The sequence below is a fragment of the Oncorhynchus tshawytscha genome, linkage group LG04, assembly GCF_018296145.1.
Source record: "Oncorhynchus tshawytscha isolate Ot180627B linkage group LG04, Otsh_v2.0, whole genome shotgun sequence".
NCBI lineage: Eukaryota > Metazoa > Chordata > Actinopteri > Salmoniformes > Salmonidae > Oncorhynchus > Oncorhynchus tshawytscha.
The window spans coordinates 45,311,439-45,337,406 of record NC_056432.1 but is presented as its reverse complement, the minus strand read 5'-3'; the positions used below and the strand labels follow the sequence as shown (position 1 = coordinate 45,337,406).

Below are 25,968 nucleotides of genomic sequence, written 5' to 3'. Positions count from 1 at the left end.
AAATGCTGGTCACACCAGATACTTACTATTTTTCTGATCCTCGCCCCTTCCTTTACTGTGACCAACAGATGTATATAATCTTTGAATCTGTTACATGTTGCGTTTATATTTTTGTTCAGTATAGATGTGAAATATGTGAAGTGTGTGTGATCAGATTTGTCAAAGCACCGTTGATTTACAAATGAGCTCCCTTTCACATCACCTACTGGATAGTGTAAACACGCGTAGTCTAACAGCATCTGAGTGGCTCCAAACATGCTGCGAGCAACTGAGGGATATGATAGAGACATAAATGCCACTCCAGCAGAAAACCCATTAGATCATATGACAACACAGTCTGTGTGTGTGTGTGTTTGTGTGTTTGTGTGTGACCGACTGCAGTCTATATCGTTCCTTCTCTCAGATGAAAACGTACGTGGGCAGACAATATCTCCCCGTCCTTCCCTCCGGGAATGCCTAGCCTTGCTGTGTCTGTCCGTTTAGTACACTCGTGCACGCGTACACACACATACGCGGACAAACGCACACACACACCATTACATGTAGATGGAACGCGGCCGTCTGTCTCAGCATAATAAACGATGTCAGTTGGAGGCTGCATTGGATCGCATTAAACATTAGCAGCTGAAATACATTAAGGGCTGATTATAGGGAAGGAACCCAAGTACCGTCTCGGTAATGAGAAAGCTTTGTTACTCATTAACACTTCTCTCCCACTAACTCCATCCCTACAGAAGAAAGAAACCATTTGCATCTCGCTCAGTAGTAAAAATTAGGAGGAAAGTTTACCTTAACCCCTGATCCACAGTAAAATTAATTATCATCCACCATATGGTTAAGGTTAGGATTGGGGCTGATAATCTCATCCTAGACCTGTAGTTAAGTGTAAATTCTGGTTTGGCACCGAGGGAGGATATGGTGATTGAATAAAATAAAGATGGATGAAAAATTCATATTCCCTTCCACTGAAGCAACAATAGTTACTTTGTCCTTGAGGATCAACAGCTAATCAAAATGTGCAGTTGAAGTCGGAAGTTTACATACACCTTAGCCAAATACATTTCAACTCAGTTTTTCACAATTCCTGACATGTAATCCTAGTAAAAATTCCCTGTCTTAGGTCAGTTAGGATCACCACTTTATTTGAAATGTCAGAATAATAATAGAGAGAGAGTGATTTATTTCAGATTTAATTTCTTTCATCACATTCCCAGTGGGTCAGAAGTTAACATACACTCAGTTAGTATTTGGTAGCATTGCCCTTGTTTAACTTGAGTCACACATTTTGGGTAGCCTTCCACAAGCTTCCCACAATAAGTTGGGGGAATTTTGGCCCATTCCTCCTGACAGAGCTAGTGTAACTGAGTCAGGTTTGTAGGCCTCCTTGCTCGCACATGCTTTTTCAGTTCTTTCCACAAATTTTCTATAGGATTGGCCACTCCAATACCTTGACTTTGTTGTCCTTAAGCCATTTTGCACAACTTTGAAAGTATGCTTGGGGTCATTGTCCATTTGGAAGACCCCTTTGCGACCAAGCTTTAACTTCCTGGCTGATGTCTTGAGATGTTGCTTCAATATATCCACATAATTTTGCTGCCACATGATGCCATCTATTTTGTGAAGCGCACCAGTCCCTCCTGCAGCAAGCACCCCTGCAACATGATGCTGTAGTGACTTCTTCCTTGCTGAGCGGCCTTTCAAGTTATGTCGATATAGTACTCGTTTTACTGTGGATATAGATACTTTTGTACCTGTTTCCTCCAGCATCTTCACAGGGTCCTTTGCTGTTGTTCTGGAATTTATTTGCACTTTTCGCACCAAAGTACGATGATCTCTAGGAGACAGAACGCATCTCCTTCCTGAGCGGTATGACGTCTGCATGGTCCAATGATGTTTATACTTGCGTACTGTTGTTTGTACAGATGAATGGGGTACCTTCAGGCATTTGGGAATTTCTCCCAAGGATGAAGCAGACTTGTGGAGGTCTACAACTTTTTTTTTCTGATGTCTTGGGTTATTTCTTTTGATTTTCCCATGATGTCAAGCAAAGAGGCACTGAGTTTGAAGGTAGGCCTTGAAATACATCCACAGGTACACCTCCAATTGACTCAAATGATGTCAATCGGCCTATCAGAAGCTTCTAAAGCCATGACATCCTTTTCTGGAATTTTCCAAGCTGCTTAAAGGCACAGTCAACTTGGTAAACTTCTGACCCACTGGAATTGTGAATTCTAAGTGAAATAATCTGTCTGTTGGAAATTGTTGGAAAAATTACTTGTGTCATGCACAAAGTAGATGTCCTAAGAAACTTGCCAAAACTATAGTTTGTAAACAAGAAATTTGTGGAGTGGTTAAAAAACAAGTTTTAATGACTCCAACCTAAGTGTATGTAAACTTCCAACTTCAACTGTAGCTAGCTATATGTATATCATTAGCAGCTAGCTAGTCATCTACAGAAATAACAGCAGTCAGAGCTCATTTCCACAGACTGTCACTGTTACAACAGATTCTTCGGAGGTAAGTTGGTCGATGTCAGTCAGCAGTTTTGCCGACGTAGCTCTGTGTATTTCCTGCATGTTCCCGGGCTTCCCCTGCTCCCCGCTGTGTGATGTTTGCTGGTGCGGTGGGGTGGGACTCTAATGATTGTGGTGTCAGGTTTGGTTTTAGCTTCTGTCCTTTCTCCTCAGCGCTTTGACCTTCAGGGCATAGTCGGGATAAACAGGCCTTTGATGGAGGCCATTACTTCTAGCTGTCAGATACTGATGCACACAGCCAGGGCAAGGTTTATAGCCGCTCCCTATTCCCGGGAAGCAATGTGGTGAGAGGTCGACAACTACACTGTTTATACCTATCCAGACTACTGGTGTGGTTTACAACTGGTCCAGATTCCCTCCCTAGCCTTTCCCCTAGGCCCTTCCCTTAAAATGCAAATCTGTAATGTGGAAGCAATATGGTGAATGCACCATCACTACACTGCTTATACCTATCCAGACCCTTCAGATGGGCAAACATTGTAAGGTTAGGGCCAAGGGAAGGGGTAGGAAGTGAATTGGGACTGCCCGTGTGTTACTTCTAGCTGTCAGCTATTGATGCACAGCTATGATATTGGTTGCCCAATGAAAAACACTCAATACAGAAGCAGGGATAGCTAAGGCCAAGGCTTTTTATTAGCTGTTACTAGGGCCAGGAGTTTGTCCTCCTGACCAGGACAAACTCCTGGCCATAGTTGTTATGCAAAACACAGTTTGCTCTTTTTAACGTCAAGTTCTTAAGCACAGCCCTACAAAGTGCTTTTATTCATACTCTTCTCTTGTGTAAAAGGCGTGATCACAATCGTCAGAAGCACATCAGAGACTGCTTTTTCTCTTTATGATAAGCTTTAAACCAAAGTGCAGCTGCAGCTGTTCTTTAAAGTTCAACGAGCCAGTCTATGATTTCCACTGCTTATGATCCTGGTAACACTTAAGATGTCTTCTCCCGTGTTTTACATATCAACTACCGCCTCCGGCTGTATTACCACGCCGGCTTTGAAGGTGTCTGAAGACTTATTCCAGCTTTAAAATATCTGACAAAATTGATTTTCTCACCTTAAAATGACATAGCAAAGGATTCTGTCTGCTTCCCAAATGGGACCCTATTCCCCATATCAGGTTTCTCCAACTGGCGTCCCACGGGCCAAATTTAAGCAACACATAATAAAAATATATATGTGTGATCGTATACAGACGTTATCAAGGTTTGAAATTATTATGTTTTAGTCAAATATTATATCTGTTAGGGCTTCTTGCGGTCAGTTTGCAATCTACAAATGATTTGTTATTATGTTCTGGCCCCATGAGCATCCGCACAACAAAATAATTGTCCCGTGGCTGAATCTAGTTAATTATCCCTGCCCTATTTAGTTCACCACTTTTGAATAGGGCCCATCGGGCTCTGGGTCAAAAGTAAGGCACTATTGTGAATAGGGTGCCATTTGGGAGGTACAGACTATTCTTGAGGCGTGAAGTAAAGGAAACTAGTGGGTTGGATGGTGGCGGGTAGAGAGGGTAGGGAGTGTAGGGGGTGTCCATGAGAGGGGAGAACCGACTGTCACTGTGCTCAAAATATTTCACAACACCTTTGTGTTTTGCACTGTGCTGGGGCTGATAACAATGTTTACGTCCCTCTCAGCACGACGCACCAGGAAGCTGAGATTACCTCTGTCTTCAGAGCGAGACTGGGTCTGTGTCCCAAATCAAACCTCGTTCCCTATATAATACACTTCTTTTGGTCAAAAGTAGTGCAACATTTAAGGAATAGCATACCCTTTGGGACGTAGACAGGGAGAGAATCCCCCAAGGTGTATTCTGGATATTCGTAGCTTTATCCCCCATGCAACACTTGATCACAAACAAGGCTGTTCAAAAGAAAGCTGGATAATAGTGTAAAAAGTGGAAGGCAAATGTTTAATTCTCAAACCTCCTTATCATCTACAAAGACCGTTCACCTTCAAAGACTTCCCTTCTTCACCATTTGAAATGCTGAAATAGAAGTGGCAAGTGCTTGAAATTTAAATTGATCACCCCCCCCAATCCCAAATTGAAATTGAGCCCCCATACAAGCTATGCTGAAGCAATGCTTGTACAATCCAGTCATTTATTTGGTGGAGCTGCGACTGCAAGACAGAGAGGCACTCACCACCGCGTCCGATGATAGCTGCTATGTTTGTGTCGTCCTATGTCTCTAATGCATCCATTTCTGTCTGTGGTTGTGTCCACCTTGGTGTCCGCGACCTCCCCTTTTCTCTCATCGGCTTTGAGTGGCTGGCAGGTTGTTGTCTCCGTGCTGTGGATTGATAGAATGAAGAATGGATTTAGTTCTCTCTCTCTCTTTCTCTCAGCTGCACGTGACTCTCTGGAACACATTTCATTTGAAATATTCTCAGAATACGAGCTGTTAGCTGTTTTCATTATACCGTTTGATGCATCTCTAGGACCTATTTTATTTCTCCTCCTTTGTCACTCCACAGGATGTTTTTTTCTTCTATTTTTCCCATCCAGACCCTGGCTGCGTACTAAATGGCACCCTATTCCCTATAGAGTGCACTACTTTTGACCAGAGCCCCATGGGCCTTGGTCAAAAGTAATGCTCTACAGCTCCTGGAGGCCAGCTAGAGGCCAGCTATTCTCCATTCAAATGAGCTGTCAGTTGAAATGCAGTTATTTACATGCTTCAGTTGACCTGACATCCTCTGAAATGATTTGCTGCATCTCGAGGTCTCGAGGCTGGCAGGCGTAGCAATGGGGAGGCTTTGGCAAGTGGAACAGTTGAACAGCTAAGCACAGGCAGAGGCAGAGCACCTTGAGTTTGTCCTTCCATAAGGGATGAAGAAACTACCGCTTATACTCATTGCATAGTAGCAACTATCAGACCCAAAAGATCAAACAATTCAATCACATTCTATCACCGTGCTATATTACTATGCTCTATTACTCACAGATTTACCACTTCATTCTCCCAACATGTAAAATGGAAACAGTGTTATGGAAATGACACCAGTAATGAATGAATATAACAGCATTCCACTACATGCATTTCCATTTAACTATGCACTTAACTATGGACGATCATGATTTGGACACAAAGCTACTGTACCGTTTCCTATGCAATTTTGTATTAAAATCACATGAAAATGATTTAGCCTTTTTTGTTGTTGCATTGACTCCTACAGTCTTGGCTTCATCACAATATCAAACCTATGTAATATGACTGTACAGATAATAGTACACTACTTTCCCATAGGGCTCTGGTCAGAAGTACCACACTATATAGGGAATAGGGTGACATTTGAGACACAGCCTTCTCTGTGCCCTTTCCTTATTACCATACTGTGTTTTAGTCATGGGAGATTGAAACGTAATTATACATCTTCCTCCTTTCGAGCGTCTCTGTCTGATTGTAATGAGAAGATAATCAGGAGCTGAGATTAAGACTTGATTGCCTCCTCTCCCTCCGCTCAGAGCTTTCTGCTTTCTCTCTCTCCCACCTCGGTGTTATAGACTGAGGGCCACACACACAGAGGAAAAAAACACACACACACTCACAAGCAATTACAGTGAGCGAGTGTACATGTACACACATGTAGGCATGCACACCGCCTGTACGGCCTGTAGTGTCAAACTACTAATGTAAAAGTGCAGGCTGTCTCCATCACGGTGGTGAGTTTTAAAGGTAATGGGTGAAATGAAGACAGCTGACGCTTGCTGGGTTGGGTGATTAATATGATCAAGGAATCAAGGGAAGGAGACTGAGGCTGAATGAATATTTCAATACAAACTAGATGATGATTCATTTATTTTTCATTCTGTTAGGAGAAAAAGTAGGCCCTATTTGTTCTCTAGATTGCTATTGGCATTGACGTCATGGACCAGTTTTTATTACGAAGGCGCTGTGATGGAATATCTTTCCAGAATTGTCTTGTATTTGAAGAGGAATTATGTGGCCTGTAATCCTCGGGAATTCTGACAGAACCTTGAATTTGTTTACGCTGAGGCAGGTAGAAGACGGGTACAGGTGTGCAATCTTAATTTGTTGGTGTGGTATCTTAAATGAGCCTCATGATTTACATAAATTCACTGAAAACACAAATTCCTCTTTCTCTCTCGCTCTCTCAAACCAGACAGAATAAATGTCCTATTACTGTACGTCCTACTACTGCGGCATTCAAAGGTACAAAAAAATATCTCAAATGTCGCCATACACATCAACAATCATCATTTTATATAGTTTACTAACACAAGATAGATATTGGTCTCCACTACGACATACAGTGCCTTCGGAAATTATTCAGACCCTGTGACTTTTTCCACATTTTGTTACGTTAGAGCCTTATTCTTAAATGGATTACTTAAAAAAATAATCATCAACAATTTACACACAATACCCCATAATGACAAAGCAAAAACAGTTTAAAAAAACAAGCAGAAATACCTTATTGACATAAGTATTCAGACCCTTTTACTATGAGACTCGAAATTGAGCTCAGGCGCGGCCTGTTTCCATTGATCATCCTTGAGATTTTTCTACAACTTGATTGGAGTCCACCTGTGGTAAATTATGTTGATTGGACATGATTTGGAAAGGCACACACCTGTCTATATAAGGTACCGCATTTGACAGTGCATGTCAGAGCAAAAACCAAGCCATGAGGTTGAAGGAATTGTCTGTAGAGTTCTGAGACAGGACTATGTGGAGGCACAGATCTTGGGAAGGGTACAGTACCAAACATTTATGCAGCATTGGACACAGTGGCCCCCATCATTCTTAAATGGAAGATGTTTGGCACCACCAAGACACTTCCTGGAGCTGGCTGGGCTCTAAACAGAGTCTATAAAACATTAGGAACACCTGTTCTGTTCATGATATACTGTAGACTGATCAGGTGAATCCAGGTGAAAGCTATAATCCCTTATTGATGTCATGGAGACAGGTTAAAGAATCATTTTTATGCCTTGAGAGAATTGAGACAAGGATTGTGTATGTTTGCCATTCAGAGGGTGAATGGGCAAAACAAAAGATTTAAGTGCCTTTGAACAGGGTATGGTAGTAGGTGCCAGGCACACGGGTTTGAGTGTGTCAAGAACTGCAACGTTGCTGCAAAGCCTGTGTGTATCAAGAATGGTCCATCACCTAAAGGACATCCAGACAACTTGACACAACTGGGGGAAGCATTGACTTCAACATGGGCCAGCATCCCTGTGGAACACTTATGACACCTTGTAGAGTCCCATGTCCCGACGAATTGAGACTGTTCTGAGGGTTAAACGGGGTGCAACTCAATATTAGGAAAGTGTTCCTAAGGTTTTGTACACTAAGTGTAGCTTATCAAAACACTTTTCCCAGTAGGAATGATCTGTTTTTTAAAAAATATTGTCAAATCCTCCCTGCTGCAGGATTATTTTTCTTCTGCGGCAAAAAGGGGTCAAATTAAGATCCAATATCTGTAAGAGGAGTTATACGTTGGACAGGAGTCGGTCAAAACCTGTAAAAAGGTGAAAACTGTTTAGGGGTTAAATAGGGAAGTAAGGAACAATAAAAAGGTTCCTATGCCATGAAGAGCTATACATTTTCTTTATTATGTAGATATCCAACATGACCCACCCTCATAATTAGACAGAATACCCTGGCAGAGATGGTATTACAAAGGTATGGCAGTTTTGGGTCATACATTCCCTCGAGACATTCGTTTTCCCAAATAAAGATGAACACAATCATCCGTTTCTGCTTGACATCCTATCACGCTAATGATGATATACTCTAATGATATTCTGTATTCTTAATTTGAGCCAGTTTGCTACAGCAGGAAATGAATCCTGCAGCAAAAGGAAATATCAGGAATGAAAGGTAAGACCCAAGTGCAGACTGTGTGAAGTAACAATGTTCATTGTAACCACAGGGGCAGGCAAACGACAGGTCAAGGCAGGCAGGGGTCGATAATCCAGAGAAGAGCCCAAGGTACAGGCGGGCTTAAGTCAGGCAGAGGTCGGTAATCCAGAGGTGGAGCAAAGATACCGGACAGCAGGCAGTCTCAGGGGCAGAGACAGGCATTGGTCAGGCGGGCGGGTAAAGGTTCCGGACAGGCAAAGGTCAAAAACCAGGAGGACGAGAAAAAGAGAGACTAGGGACAAACAAGAGCTGAGACCAAACACTGGTAGGCTTGAACAAACAAGACAAACTGGCAACAGACGGACAGAAAACACAGGTATAAATACACAGGGGATAACGGGGACGATGCGGGGTGGAAACGAGCACGAGGACAGGTGAAACGGATCAGGATGTGACAGAAAATGTGAATGATTATCTAGATTATAATTCATGGACATCTTTGGTAGGGGTTGATCCATTTTTCGTTTGTGCAAATCAAGTCAGACATTTTCAATGGAAATGACAAACTTTAGAGGCCAATTTAAACCTTGAGTACACTACTGCTGTGCCGGAAAATTCCCAGCAACAAAAATGGTGTCAAATTTAATATCCTACATATACATTCCCAAATAAAGATGAACACAGTCATCCTATCATACTAATGACATACTCTAATGATATTCTACATAATCATATGCAATCTCTGCTGTTGTGGAACACTTATAGAAGGGGTATAACCAGGCTGTGACTGTGGCTCAGCTTTGTTGTTGTCTTTATCAGAGTGACTCATGCTTCCTGGAACAGTGGCACAGGCCCCGGTGCTCTGTTGCGTTGTTATGTAGTACTGCTGCTATTGTGGTGTATCATGTGGAAGAGGGGGGAAGCAACAACAGATGGAGCAGAATCTACATTACAAACAGGAGAGAGGAGCTTAAAGGGGGCATTACTTTCACCTCAGCAAACACCCCAGGGTCAGAGAGAGAGAGAGCTAAAGAGTGTGTATGAAGGGGGATGCTTCGGGGGATGGCGTGTGTGCGTGCATTCTTACATGCCCGTTAATGCATTATTGTGTCTGAGTACAGAAATGAACCATCTATTACAGTGTATTGTTCTGTAAGTAAATCTATGACACTCCATTTAGTATGATATATTTCGTTATGTTATATTATGAATGTAATCGCGATAGTGCAATATCATATGCTTTATAGGGCATATAGTGTCATATGTCTTACCCGGTCGTGCAATACGAATTGGAAGAAGTATTTTATCATACATCCTGGGGATGTATAGTATTATATGTCTTTGTCAAGAGGAATACCTATGTGAGAATGCTGTTCATCGACTACAGCTCGGCATTCAACACCATAGTACCCTCCAAGCTCGTCATCAAGCTCGAGACCCTGGGTCTCGACCCCGCCCTGTGCAACTGGGTACTGGACTTCCTGACGGGCCGCCCCCAGGTGGTGAGGGTAGGCAACAACATCTCCTCCCCGCTGATCCTCAACACTGGGGCCCCACAAGGGTGCGTTCTGAGCCCTCTCCTGTACTCCCTGTTCACCCACGACTGCGTGGCCATGCACGCCTCCAACTCAATCATCAAGTTTGCGGACGACACAACAGTGGTAGGCTTGATTACCAACAACGACGAGACGGCCTACAGGGAGGAGGTGAGGGCCCTCGGAGTGTGGTGTCAGGAAAATAACCTCACACTCAACGTCAACAAAACTAAGGAGATGATTGTGGACTTCAGGAAACAGCAGAGGGAACACCCCCCCATCCACATCGATGGAACAGTAGAGTGGAGAGGGTAGCAAGTTTTAAGTTCCTCGGCATACACATCACAGACAAACTGAATTGGTCCACTCACACAGACAGCATCGTGAGGAAGGCGCAGCAGCGCCTCTTCAACCTCAGGAGGCTGAAGAAATTCGGCTTGTCACCAAAAGCACTCACAAAGTTCTACAGATGCACAATCGAGAGCATCCTGGCGGGCTGTATCACCGCCTGGTATGGCAACTGCACCGCCCTCAACCGTAAGGCTCTCCAGAGGGTAGTGAGGTCTGCACAACGCATCACCGGGGGCAAACTACCTGCCCTCCAGGACACCTACACCACCCGATGCTACAGGAAGGCCATAAAGATCATCAAGGACATCAACCACCCGAGCCACTGCCTGTTCACCCCGCTGCCATCCAGAAGGCGAGGTCAGTACAGGTGCATCAAAGCTGGGACCGAGAGACTGAAAAACAGCTTCTATCTCAAGGCCATCAGACTGTTAAACAGCCACCACTAACATTGAGTGGCTACTGCCAACACACTGTCAATGACACTGACTCTACTCCAGCCACTTTAATCATGGGAATTGATGGGAAATGATGTAAATATATCACTAGCCACTTTAAACAATGCTACCTTATATAATGTTACTTACCCTACATTGTTCATCTCATATGCATACGTTGATACTGTACTCTATATCATCGACTGCATCCTTATGTAATACATGTATCACTAGCCACTTTAACTATGCCACTTGGTTTACATACTTATCTCATATGTATATACTGTACTCGATATCATCTACTGTATCTTGCCTATGCTGCTCTGTACCATCACTCATTCATATATCCTTATGTACATATTCTTTATCCCCTTACACTGTGTATGACAGTAGTTTTTTTTGGAATTGTTAGTTAGATTACTTGCTCGTTATTACTGCATTGTCGGAACTAGAAGCACAAGCATTTCGCTACACTCGCATTAACATCTGCTAACCATGTGTATGTGACAAATAAAATTTGATTTGATTTGTCTGAGACAAGGTTGCTTTTGCGCCATAATAACAAAGGAGAATTACAAGGAGAATTTACATCTGTGGTTAATGACAAAGGTTAGGATAATTTATGTTGAAGCTTAGAAGAACTAAAACGACAAAGGTTAGGTGAATTTATGTGGCAGGTTAAGTGAACTGGGTTACGTTTAGAATAAGGGTTAGGGAAAGGGTTTGCTAAAATGTCCCCGACTCAAACACGCAACCTTTGCTAGACGGTCGCGGATTACGCACACCCATCCTTCCCGACCAACCTCCCTACTTTCGTTTCTGTCTAAAGTAACTAGACCATTAGTACGTATCATCCATCATGGAGTTGCTCAGAAATACGTAAATTATGTTTCGTATGGCTCTGAGGCCAGGCTGACACACTCTTGTGCATGCATGCATAGACACACTCACGCATACACACACACACACAGTACCTCTAATGACGGTGTGAAAAAAAATCTATAAGGAAATAGTAAATCAGATTTGTACGCCACTCTGCAAGAAAAGCTGACATAATTGCCTCCTGCATCGGCATGTGTCTATTTCTCTCTTTCCTTCCCTCTGCACAGACACTTCCAAATGGAGTGTTAACACAAAACGTGAAGGGAAAAAGGGCAGATGATTTGCTTGTGATTTTTTGGCAGAATGTCTCGGGGTAGATGGGAGCAGCGTGGAGCGGAGTTTTGAATGGAGCCTCCACAAGGATGTAACAAAGAGGGATTCTGAATCTAGACCAGCATTATGTTCCAACTTCCCTCCCTTCCACTACTGATGCCCTGCTGTGACTACATACATTCTTCCAAGTACAGTATGACTTACAACATTTTATGCCCCCCAGGCTTTGTGAGTACTGTGTATGTTTCTTTTGTAGGCCGGTATGGTGTGCCGAGATGAATCGTGGATGTAAGATTCCATTCAGTCCTTCTCATCCACTTCTCATGGTCACTGTGAATGGATGTGCTTTCTGTTTTGCAAGATGTGGGTAATTTTGGCTGCCATGCGAGCCATGTGCACACGGGGATGCACACACACACACACACACACACTGTAAAGGAGTTACTGTGAATTTGACAGTAACTTACAGGCAGCTGAGTGGCAAGTAAAATTCTCTATTTCATATTTCAGTACACTATACAGTGATATAAATACAGTATCAAAGCAAGTACTGTGTAATGACACACAGTACAATACCGTAAAATGTAGTGTATTATACGGTAGAAAAGTAAACGCTACCATAGTTGGTATGAATGAATTAATAAAATTATTTGAGGGGGAGGGGTTTGTATTTCACAATATTTTACTGTAATTACAAGGGATTGATGCAAGCAGGCAGGTTGGCTGCCAGGTAAAGTGTTTGCAGATTACAGCATATTAATGAGGCCTTAACAATGGCTTCCAAACTAGCAGCTTCTATAGGGCAAAACAGATTAAAAGGACATGGGAAAATGCTCAACCAAGGTTTAAGACTTGCTGCAATTCCAGTCTTTCCCCCATACATTTTATTTTGATGGGGCACTAAAACCACATAGAAGTTAAATTGGTACAGCATTCTTACTCACAGGTGCAACAAATATAGCAATAGCAATAGCAATAGCAAGGCACACCTCAAAATATTTTGACGCACCAGAAACAACAAAACCATGGACCCACTAGTGGTCACAAGGTTTTTGGTGGACCAAAGATGCGGTACGGTACTGTATTCTGCAGGACTACAGTACCATTTCCAAATAAGGCAATTCTTTCCCCATGCACAATATTTCCCACAGGGTGCCATCATTTACAGTATGCTGCAGTAAAACGTTTCAGATTATTTTACTGTTGACTATACCCAAATTACCATATAAATGAAAGTTTATTCAAGTTTTAGTTTTAGTTTCAGTGCACATCTACAGGGGACATACTGCCATTGCCAAGAAGACCCGTGCGTGTCTAATAGAGCTTTAATAGAGGAGATGCCAGGAAGGATCGATACATCTAGCCTCAAACAGGAAGGGAAAACAGGAAAAACAAGATGGTGGATCAATACATTTAACAGCACAACCACAGCCGTTCAGGGAGAGGACAAGTCAAAGGAGATTTTTGGATGTCAACATTTGGATTATGGTCCTCCTCATTGACATTGACATAGTACATGTAGGTTAAACAGTCAATTTAGGCACAGAAAACAAACATGGTGTGACAGGAACCCATCCTGCATATAAAATGATGGTCTGAGAATGATTAGTGACATTCACTTTATCAATGAATGATCATTGACTTTGGGGGAGCCTTGGTACAGTGGTATCATAAACAAATCACTCTGAGTCAGTAATGGAAACTCAGATAAAGAAGCCCACTGTCCATGTACAATTACCCTGAAACCACAGTGGAGATGGGGGGAAAAAGGGACTTGGAGGGATATGTTCAAATATAGAGTACATACCACCTAGCATACCACTTACAGTAGAATTACTTACAGTGCTTACGGAAAGTATTCAGACCCTTTGACTTTTTCCACATGATGTTACTTTACAGCCTTATTCTAAAATGAATTAAATTGTCCCCCCCTCATCAATCTACACACAACAACAACAATAACCCATACTGATAACGCAAAAACAGGCTTTTATAAATGTTTGCAAATTTATATTTAAAAAAAACTGAATTATCACATTTACATAAGTATTGAGACCCTTTACTCGATTACAGCCTCAAATCTTTTTGGGTAATTACACATTTACCCGATTTTGTTAGATATTAATAGTTAGCAATTAATACTTATCAAATAGGAGGATATTTCTGTCCTGTTAGTGTCTGTGTTTTTATGGTCTCCACTCTAGTTCCCTGCAGTTAATCTGGGTTTATGGTCACCAGAAATGGCTTGAGCTGACAAATGAGTTAAAGACTGCATTACATAGACAAGATGTGGTGGGTGTAGCCAGGAGGAGTGTAGGGTTCAGTTGTATATAGTACTCTGCATTTGTGTAAAGGTTCAAGGGGGGTCGAAAGATGATTGTTTGAAGAGATGACCAAATTTCTCTCAGTACTGAATTCCACGACACACTACCAGTTTGGCTCACCTGCATTTGGGGAGTTTCTCCCATTCTTCTCTGCAGATCCTCTCAAGCTCTGTCAGGTTGGATGGGGAGAGTCGCAGCACAGCTATTTTCAGGTCTCTTCAGAGATGTTCGATTGGGTCCAGGTTCTGGCTAGGCCACTCAAGGACATTCAGAGACTTGTCCCGAAGCCACTCCTGCATTGTCTTGGCTGTGTGCTTAGGGTCGTTGTCTTGTTGGAAGGTGAACCTTCGCCCCAGTCTGAAGTCCTGAGTGCTCTGGAGCAGGTTTTCATCAAGGATCTCTCTGTACTTTGCTCCGTTCATCTCTGCCTCGATCCTGACTAGTCTCCCAGTCTCTGATGCTGAAAAACATCCCCACAGCATCATGCTGCCACCACCTTGCTTCACCGTAGGGATGGTGCCAGGTCTCTCCAGACGTGACACTTGGCATTTAGGCCAAAGAGTTCAATCTTGGTTTCATCAGACCAGAAAATCTTGTTTCTCATGGTGTCAGAGTCTTTAGATGACTTTTGGCAAACTCCAAGCGGGCTGTCATGTGGCTTCCGTCTGACCACTCTACCATAAAGGCCTGATTGGTGGAGTGCTGCAGAGATGGTTGTCCTTCTGGAAGGTTCTCCCATCGCCACAGAGGAACTCTGGAGCTCTGTCAGAGAGACCATCGGGTACTTGGTCACCACCCTGACCAAGGCCCTTATCCCCTGATTGCTCAGTTTGTCCGGGACAGCCATCTCAAGGAAGAGTCTTGGTGGTTCCAAACTTCTTCCATTTATGAATGATGGAGGCCACTGTCTTCTTGGGGACCTTCAATGCTGCAGACATTTTCTGGTACCTTTACCCAGATCTGTGCCTCGACGCAATCCTGTCTTGGAGCTCTATGGACATTTCATTTGACCACATGGCTTAGTCTCTGCTCCGACATGCACTGTCAGCTGTGGGACCTTATAATATATACATAGGTGTGTGCCTTTCCAAATCATGTCAAATCAATTGAATTTACCACAGGTGGACTACAATAAAAATTGTAGAAACATCTCAAGGATGATCAATGGAACAGGATGCACCAGAGCTCAATTTCGAGTCTCATAGCAAAGGGTCTGAATACTTATGTAAATAAGGTATTTGTTTTTAATAAATGTGCAAAAATGTCTAAAAACATGTTTTTGCTTTGTCGTTATGTTTAAAAAAAAATGAATCCATTTTAGAATAAGGCTGTAACGTAACGAAATGTGCAAAAGGTCAAGGGGTCTGAATACTTTCCGAAGGCACTGTGTGCCCAATACATTGCCTTATTCAAATTGGCATGCTAATATGGACATGGTAACGGAGTCGAAATAAAGAGAATGTGTGTGTTCGTGTGTCTTAGGGATCTTCCTTCCCCAGTTGCTGTGGGTGATTTGAGCATTCATTCGGTCCCTAGACACTCCTCTGAAGTTCAGCAAGGCTAATATGCTGTTCATTACCCATGTCAAAGCTAGCAGGAACAATGGATAATCATTATTATAGGCGATGAAAGTCATGGTAATTAGGAGTGTAAGAGACATGATCTAGCACCACAATTAAACACCCGATAGACTAGCACACCCTATTTAAATTAAGGCTTATTGTTTGTCCAAGTTCCATATTCTAGGGACAACTTAATTATCACCCAAAGACTTTCCTAGATAGCAATTAGATTAATGATGTGAATACACTTGCCCCGGGGGTACTACACTACTCCAATAACGAACTTGTACACTTTTCATGTAGAGTTGGATTGGTCTGCGAAATGCGTCATACTACGAAACATCTTTTCCAGTATTTTTCCAGTAGCTATAGTGGATGTAGAACCAGGCTAACCCAGCCCAGGTTCAGCTCAGTAGTGGGAAATAGGTCTACGTGAAATACTACTGTATCAGGGTTGGGGTCAATTCCGTTTAAATTTTAGTCAATTCAGTGAAATTCCGATTCCAATTCTCTTCAGTGCTTTGCATTTAGGAACATTTGGAATTGGGGAATTGGAATTTGGTTTACTTTCTGAATTTACTGGAATTGAAATGGAATTGAACCCGACCCTGTACTGTGTCTCCATGTGTTCTCTGTGTCAACCCTCACATATCTGCCCTTTTTTTGCAGCATGCAGTGGCTCATATTTGTGAAGAAGAGGTAAGTACCCACTGTGGTGCTATTAGGTCAGTGTCTAATGAAAGCAGAGGAGGAGAGCTGCAACGATGATTACAGAGGTCACTCCACTCGAGGTCAACACACAACAGTAGGTGGAGGCTCCCTCTCAATACACAAACCCACCCACACCTATCCGTGACCCACACTCATTATTAAACATGCAGGTACATACGCTTATACACCTGCTTGTCATCGCAAACAAGCAAGCCATTTAAGTGGACTGTGGTGGTACTAGATTTTGCATATGGATGAGACCAAGCGCAGCCAGTGTACTCACAAATAGAGCAGCATCAAATCAAATCAAATTGTATTAGTATTGGACCGTACTTACTACCCTCTGTAGTGCCTTGAGGTCGGGGGCTGGTGGATGGTGCAGCTGTAGAACCTTTTGAGGATCGGAGGACCCATGCCAAATCTTTTCAGTCTCCTGAGGGGAAATAGGTTTTGTCGTGCCCTCTTCACGACTGTCTTGGTGTACTTGGACCATGTTAGTTTGTTGATGATGTGGACACCAATGAACTTGAAGCTCTCATCCTGTTCCACTACAGCCCCGTCGATGAGAATGGGGGTGTGCTCAGTCCTCCTTTTCCTGTAGTCCACAATCATCTCCTTTGTTGTGATCACGCTGAGGGAGAGGTTGTTGTCCTGGTACCTGTCACGCCCTGGCCTTAGTATTCTGTGTTTTCTTTATTATTTTGGTTAGGCCAGGGTGTGACATGGGTGATTATGTGTTTGTCTTGTCTAGGGGTTTTGTATATTGATGGGGTTGTGTTCAGTGTAGTATTCTAGGTAACTCTATGGTTGCATAGAGTGGTTCTCAATCAGAGGCAGGTGTTTATTGTTGTCTCTGATTGGGAACCATATTTAGGCAGCCATATTCTTTGGGTATTTCGTGGGTGATTGTTTCCTGTCTCTGTGTTTTGCACCAGTTAGGGCTGTTTTGGATTTTCCACGTTTTCTTGTTTTGTATATGTATATTGTTCACGTTATCATCTTTATTAAAGATGTTCAACCATAACCACGTTGCATTTTGGTCCACCTCTCCTTCCCAGGAAGAAAACCGAAACAGAATCACCCACCACAACAGGACCAAGCGGCATGGTGACAGGCAGCGCCAGCAGGAGCAGCGCAAAGAGGAATGGACATGGGAGGACGAATTGGACGGTAAAGGACCCTGGGCACAGCCAGGAGAATATCGGCGTCCCAAAGAAGAGCTGGAGGCAGCGAGGGCGGAGAGGCGCTGGTATGAGGAGGCAGCACGGCGGCGTGGATGGAAGCCCGAGAGTCAGCCCCAAAAATGTCTTGGGGGGGGGGGCACAGGGAGAGTGTGGCAGAGTCAGGAGTCAGACCTGAGCCAACTCCCCTGTTTATCGTAAGGAGCCAAGGAAGAAACCAGAACCAGAGCCGGTGTTGGAGGTGAGCGAAGCAGAGGCCGTGAAGGAGTTAATGGGGAAATTGGAGGAGGGAGTTGCTGTGTTGGTGCATGAGGCACGGAATTCGCCCGACGGAGCGTGTCGGGGATTTGATGGCACTCCATACTCGTCCTGAGGTGCGCGCTAGTCGTCTGGTGAAGATTGTGCCAGCTTTACGCACCAGGCCTCCTGTGCACCTCCCTAGCCTTGCACGTCCTGTGCCAGCTCAGCGCTACAGTGCTCCTAGCAGTGCTAACGGTGGCAGGCGTGGTACTGGTCAGGCACCGTGTTATGCGGTGGAACGCACGGTGTCCCCAGTAGCAGTGCTTAGCCCGGTACGCTACATCCCAGCTCCCCACATCTGCCGGACTCAGGTAAAGATCCAGCCAGGGCGGTTGGTGCCAGCCCTGCTCTCAAGATCTCCAGTACGCCTTCACGGTCCGGTCCATCCAGTGCCACCTCCACACAGCTCCCCGCACCAGGCTTCCTGTGCGTGTCCTCGGCCCAGTACCACCACCACGCATCAGGCCTACTACAGTGCGCCTCGCCTGTCCAGCGCTGCCAGAGTCCTCCTCTCCGGCATAGCCGGAGTCTCCCGCCTGTCCGGCGCTGTCTGAGCTGCCCGTCTGCCCAGAGCTGCCAGAGTCTCCCGTCTGTCGTGAGCCGCCAGTCAGCCAGGATCTGCCAGAGCAGCCAGTCAGCCAGGTTCCGCCAGAGCCGCCAGTCAGCCAGGTTCCGCCAGAGCCGCCAGTCAGCCAGGATCCGCCAGAGCCACCAGTCAGCCAGGATCCGCCAGTCAGCCAGGATCCGCCAGTCAGCCAGGATCCGCCAGAGCCGCCAGTCAGCCAGGATCCGCCAGAGCCGCCAGTCAGCCAGGATCCGCCAGAGCCGCCAGTCAGCCAGGATCCGCCAGAGCCGCCAGTCAGCCAGGATCCGCCAGAGCCGCCATTCAGCCAGGATCTGCCAGAGCTCAGGCAGGTTGACGGCTATCTCTTAGTCCTGAGCTATCTCTTAGTCTTGGGCTACCTCTCAATCCTGAGCTACCTATCAGTCCTGAGCTACCTATCAGTCCTGAGCTACCTATCAGTCCTGAGCTACCCCTCAGTCCTGAGCTACCCCTCAGTCCTGAGCTACCCCTCAGTCCTGAGCTACCCCTCAGTCCTGAGCTACCCCTCAGTCTTGAGCTACCCCTCAGTCTTGAGCTACCCCTCAGTCTTGAGCTACCCCTCAGTCCCGAGCTAGTCCCAAGCTAGCCCTCAGTCCTGAGCTAACCCTCAGTCCGGAGCTGCCCCTCAGTCCAGTGGGGGCCTTTGTTAGGGTTACTAGGCCAAGGTCGACGGCGAGGGTCGCCACTCAAAGGATGCTAAGGAGGTGGACAAAGACTATGGTGGAGTGGGATCCACGTCCAGCGCCAGAGTCGCCACCGTGGACAGACGCCCACCCAGACCCTCCCCTATGGGTTTAGGTGTGCGGCCGGGAGTCCGCACCTTTGGGGGGGGTACTGTCACGTTCTGGCTTTAGTATTCTGTGTTTTCTTTATTATTTTGGTTAGGCCAGGGTGTGACATGGGTGATTATGTGTTTTGTCTTGTCTAGGGGTTTTGTAGATTGATGGGGTTGTGTTCAGTGTAGTATTCTAGGTAAGTAACCATGCTGCATTTTGGTCCGCCTCTCCGTCCCAGGAAGAAAACCGTAACAGTACCACACTGCCAGGTCTCTGACCTCCTCCCTATAGGCTGTCTCGTCGTTGTCGGTGATCAGGCCTACCACTGTTGTGTCATCGGCAAACTTAATGATGGTGTTGGAGCCTTGAATGGCCGTGCAGTCATGAGTGAACGGGGAGTACAGGAGGGGACTGAGCAAGCATCCATGAGGGGCCCCTTTGTTGAGGATCAGCGTGGCGAATGTGTTGTTGGGCCACCTTGGGGCGGTCCGTCAGGAAGTCCAGATCCAGTTGCAGAGGGAGGTGTTTAGTCCCAGGGTCCTTAGCTTATTGATGAGCTTTTAGGGCACTATGGTGATGAACGCTGAGCTGTCGTCAATGAATAGCATTCTCACATAGGTGTTCCTTTTGTCCAGGTGGGGAGATCTGTGGATCTGTTGGGGCGGTCTAAAAATTGTCGTGGGTCTAGGGTTTCTGGGATAATGGTGTTGATGTGAGCCATGACCAGGGGCGGATTGAAACAATAATTCAGGCCGTGAATTTGACTCCATCCCAGGCCACCCTGTTCACGCAAACCACCAGACTGCTAATTTTGTAGGCTAACCTCTATTTGTTGATGTAACGGGTACCAAACTAGTTATACATTTGGCCACTATGTTCATCGGGGAAGAAAGTTTTCCACATTACAAAATACAAACATTTGGGGCTGACCAACAAGTAGCATATCTGAACACTGAGTTTAAGGTATGCTATGGCTATGGGTGCACCCTCACCCATAGCCCCCAAAAACTCACTAGAAATACACCAATCATAGCACATAAAAACAGCACACAAAACTATTAGCCTACACTTTTTAAAAAGAGAATGAGATATACAGAGTTAGCTCAAATGTTCAGTTAGTATCTTTACATTCAAGCATCAAAAAACTTGAACATGAACTACAACAATGTACAGTAAGTAAGTAAAATACAAAAGTCGAAAAAAGCACTCCTCTACAAAAAAATGTAGATTACAATGTTCACTCACTGGTGTCCATTAAGCAAACAACACAAAAAATAAACACATCTATACACTGAGTCAATGAAATTGAACATTGGCTACATAACTGCAAGTATAATACAAAAGTTCAAAAAACATGCCTCTGTACAAAAGCTTTAACTCACAGCAAATTTTCTTTCACCCTTGTCAGCCTTTTAAGGAAGAGTCATAGCATAACTACTTTAGTAGCCAATGAATTGGTCCACTCACACAGACAGCATCGTGAGGAAGGCGCAGCAGCGCCTCTTCAACCTCAGGAGGCTGAAGAAATTCGGCTTGTCACCAAAAGCACTCACAAACTTCTACAGATGCACAATCGAGAGCATCCTGGCGGGCTGTATCACCGCCTGGTATGGCAACTGCACCGCCCTCAACCGTAAGGCTCTCCAGAGGGTAGTGAGGTCTGCACAACGCATCACCGGGGGCAAACTACCTGCCCTCCAGGACACCTACACCACCCGATGCTACAGGAAGGCCATAAAGATCATCAAGGACATCAACCACCCGAGCCACTGCCTGTTCACCCCGCTGCCATCCAGAAGGCGAGGTCAGTACAGGTGCATCAAAGCTGGGACCGAGAGACTGAAAAACAGCTTCTATCTCAAGGCCATCAGACTGTTAAACAGCCACCACTAACATTGAGTGGCTACTGCCAACACACTGTCAATGACACTGACTCTACTCCAGCCACTTTAATCACGGGAATTGATGGGAAATGTTGTAAATATATCACTAGCCACTTTAAACAATGCTACCTTATATAATGTCACTTACCCTACATTGTTCATCTCATGCATACGTTGATACTGTACTCTACTCTACATCGACTGCATCCTTATGTAATACATGTATCACTAGCCACTTTAACTATGCCACTTGGTTTACATACTTATCTCATATGTATATACTGTACTCGATATCATCTACTGTATCTTGCCTATGCTGCTCTGTACCATCACTCATTCATATATCCTTATGTACATATTCTTTATCCCCTTACACTGTGTATGACAGTAGTTTTTTTTTGAATTGTTAGTTAGATTACTTGCTCGTTATTACTGCATTGTCGGAACTAGAAGCACAAGCATTTCGCTACACTCGCATTAACATCTGCTAACCATGTGTATGTGACAAATAAAATTTGATTTGATTTGACTTTAGAGTAACCAGTAAGTAATTACCACTAGTAAACCAGTAGGCGGCGCAGTAACTCACCATCTTGTCAATGATGTCATCTTTGTCAAGTCCCATAAGAATCTCCTTCTGTTGCCATCAAAAGGAACACTTCAAGATTCTCTTGAGTGAGGGAGGTTCTTAGTTCTTCACGAATTTCAGGCTGGAGAAGGTCCTCTCACGAGTCACCTGAGTGATTGATAGGGTGAGGAGCCCAAACCAATGATGTGATACGCATCCGCAAGCAGATTGTGCTGAGACAGGAGAAGCAGCATATCGGGCAGTTTTTAGATGTGGTACAACTTCTGCTCACCAACTCCACACTTTCATCAGGATCCTCAAAGCCTTGCCCTAATTCATCACTGGCGGCGGAGGCCCTGGTGTTGTACTCCTCCAATGCTGACTGCTTCAGTCTTTCCCACTGTTGTGCAAGGCTGATCAGTTCAGCCTGCAATGCCTAAACAATGGCATGTTCATCAAATTCCAGTAAGCATTTGCTGAGCTCCTTCATGGCTGTCATTGGGAGGCCCTTTTCTCTGATCTCAGGAAAATGCTTAAGATTCATGCAGGAGACATCTGCACACAGCACTGCATCTGCCGCATACCGGAGGTGAACACTTTCAACAACAGTGTCCAGTACCACATTGTGGATCTTGATTTTTGTCATCCATGTCTGCATTAGCACCGGGCTCGTCTTCTGCCAACTCACCTGGTTTTCGCTTCTTTTTTTGTTGTTCTCTTCTCTGGGAGAGCATTCTGAGCTTTGGCGTCACAGTTCCTGCTGCTCCTCCAGAATGCCATTGGCCCGACTCAACAAAGTCGTCTGCTGCCCTCTTCACACCCTCAAAATCTCGGGCACACTTTCTCAGGTTATCCTCCGTTCCCGTCACCAAGTGCTGTGCTGTTACGACATCCATGCCACTTGTTTGCAAGCATTTAGAGAGAGGGGACGTCTGCTCAAAAATCCTGAGAAAAACCTCAGCTGTAATTATGGTTTCATACTTTAGGCGAGCATCCTTGTACCCTTGGGCCTTGCTTCAGATAGCAAGGTTTTATGGTCACATCCTTTTCAATTCTTTCCATCAATTATTTTCAGTTAGCACAAGGTTGAGGACATGTGAGTAACACCATATGTGTACTTGGTTAGGAGACTCTCCTGTGAGCAATGCAGAGAAGCCCCTGTATTGTCCTTGCATATTAGCTGCTCCGTCTGTTGCATTGCCAACACACTGTTTGATATCTATATCCATCTTCACAAGGGTCTGTTTCACAAGGTCCACAAAGTACTGTCCAGTCGATGACTCGCAGTCAATGACCACAATGAGTCTCTCGTGGACAACATCAGTGACATATCGCAGAACTACTGCACACGGGTCTTTGGATGTTAAATCTTGAGTTGTGTCCATTTGTAATTGAGAACATCCTTGCCTTTCTCACTTCAACAGCAATTCTCTGCTGAATCCACATTCTGATGACTTCAATTACGTTATTTGCTGTTGTTTTGGACGTCATAGTTACCATGGACCCTCTTCCTTTACTTCCCATCTTCTCAGTGCAATCACTAACATGCTCTTGTAGGCAGACATCATATTTGCTTAACAAACAATATAAGCTTAAGAAACATATTTTCCAAGTTATTTACAGTTTCGTGTCTGTGTCCTCTGTAGATAAGCCCACATTTACCAATAACTTTAACTACATCAATCACATGTTCCATAACCTACCTCTTCTTTCTGACCTGGTCTCGTTGAACTGACATTTGCTTATCACTCAGAAGGGTACAGATGTCTGCTCTGCTGGCTCTGAGGAAAAAGGATTCCGCACTTTCTCTATGGGTCTTGCTTCTCTCATGTTCCTGTACTCTCCGATGGGCATGTTTCCAGGCCTGCATGCCTCCTTTGACAAATGCACTACCACTGGCTGGAGGTTTTGCGAATGCAAGACATACTGAGCAGAGCAAGGAGTGAGTTACTTCATTGTATGTCAGCCATTTTATGTTTGTGCCATCTTTGGAGTGGAATACATTGGGAATGACTCTTTGGGGGGTTTGTTTTGGTTGATACTGAAAAAAAGAAGTCAATTTCTATTTTCCTTATACTGGTGTCTCTCTCTCTCTCTCTCGTTTCTCTCTCTCTCTCTCTCTCTCTCTCTCTCTCTCGTTTCTCTCGTTTCACTCTCGTTTCTCTTCAGAATGAGATTACAGTTTTTCTCAATTGCTAAAACCCATTGGCTTGAACAAAGTTCTCAGTTGCCTGGACTAATTTAGATAATTATGCAGTCTGTTGTCAATACCTTAAATCATTTCACATGGTAAAACACAATTTGCAGATCTCACTTAGACTTTTCAGCAAAACTCTAAACTCATTCTCAAAACACATTCTGCACTCTAATGCACATGTCATCCATACTGGTAAACACAAGTGGCAAAAATCAATTTCAAATAGAGAACATATGTCATTGATTGAACACAACCACTCAAAATTGATTTAACCTGTTTTCAAATGATGCGACACAACCAATATAAGCCAGTTCAGAGAGCAAACACGTTGTTGAAGGTGGGAAGGAGAACGTCTGAGAATGGATACTGTAGTACAGTGCATTGTAGGCTGTATACTGTACAATGGACAAATTGTATGGCCCTGAACATTGTGCTTTCCATTTATTACAGTTTTTTCCAATAGCTAACACACTAAAACTACATGCACAGCACAATTATTTAAACTGACACATAGAGAGCAAAACCTCTTCTCAAGTCTCCAAAAGTCTAAACACATTTTCTGCTTTACACACATTTTGCAATTCAAAATGGCACTTTTTAAATGCACTGCACACGGTTCTCTGCATTGAGCCGTTTTACTGTCGCCTGTGTCATCCGGACATTTAGACTGAAGTACAGGTATGTAACCAACATTTCTTTCACACTATATGTAGTATACCCCATGTCATAGTGTATCAGTTGGGTGACACCTGTTTACTTCCTGAATGGTTGATGTCATACACTGCACAAAAACTGCACAAATCTCCTGTAGAATTTACTCTACTGTGGGGGAAATATCTTTAGGCTTTACGCATTCTTACGCAAAACCAAATCAGAATGAAACAATTTTATAAGGTGCCGTTTGAGAGAAACTCTCAAAGAAACAAAGAGGTCAGACGAGCATATGTGCATGTAAGTACAATATTGACTGCAGTACACTACACGCAACATTGTTTCCCAGTGTACTGGATAACACCATATTGACTGCTTTTGTTCTTTGTTTTCAGGGAGTACTGGAAATGGATGCTCATGCAATCCCACATGAGTTCATCTTTATAGATGAGGCTGGGTTCAACCTAGCAAAGACCAGAAGAAGGGGGAGAAACATCACTGGCCACAGAGCCATTATAGATGTCCCTGGCCAACGTGGTGGGAACATCGCAATGTGCGCTGCCATCTCCAGTACGCATGGTGTCCTCCACCGTCATGCCAACTTTTGACCATACAACACAGCCCATATTCTCACATTTCTGGACAGACTCCACAACATTCTCATACCACCAGAGCGTATGAATGATGCAGACCATCAACGAACCCGGTACGTTGTAGTATGGGACAACGTGAGCTTTCATCGTGCAGCCCCAGTCCAAAACTGGTTTGCTGACCACCCACCATTTCTCGTGCAATACCTCCCACCATACTCACCATTTCTGAACCCCATAGAAGAGTTATTTTCGGCACGGCGGTGGAAGGTATACGACCGGCAGCCCTTTGTGCGCAGGCCTCTTGTGCAGGCTATGGAAGAGGCATGTGATGAGATTGATGTGGGTGCGATTCAGGGATGGATAAGGCACTCAAGGCGCTTCTTCCCTCGATGTCTGGCAAGGGAAGATATTGCCTGTGATGTGGCGTTGTGGCCAGACCAAGCTGTGATGCAAGATGCTGCCTAATTATTTTTCTTGACTCTTTTTTTCTATATATTTTTTCTGCACATTTTTTCTGCAATTTTCTTTTTCAGTTTACTGTTTTTTTGTGAGCATATTTTTGTTCAGTCCAATGTAAATATATCTGCTGTGCATATGTTGCACTGACTTGTTTGGTGAAAAATAAAGAAATACATTTTTCAACAGCATGTGTGTGTATCTGCAAATATTCCTGTGCATCTGAAGAATTTTTGACAATTTGAACTATTTTAGTATTATGGCAAAGCATACTAAAGATGAGAGTGCTTTTCATTATGTCCAACAGTGTGTAGTTGGTTAGA

General features: G+C 44.2%; 1 protein-coding gene across 1 annotated transcript in view; it reads right to left on the bottom strand.

Annotated features, from left to right (window-relative positions):
- The window catches only part of srrm4 (serine/arginine repetitive matrix 4), an 86,784-nt gene that overhangs the window by 12,661 nt on the left and 48,155 nt on the right, over nt 1-25,968 (bottom strand). Inside the window, exon 2 of the mRNA XM_024418237.1 lies at nt 4,678-4,824. Within this exon, the coding sequence (XP_024274005.1) occupies nt 4,678-4,824 (147 nt within the window). The remainder of the gene's footprint in view (nt 1-4,677; nt 4,825-25,968) is intronic.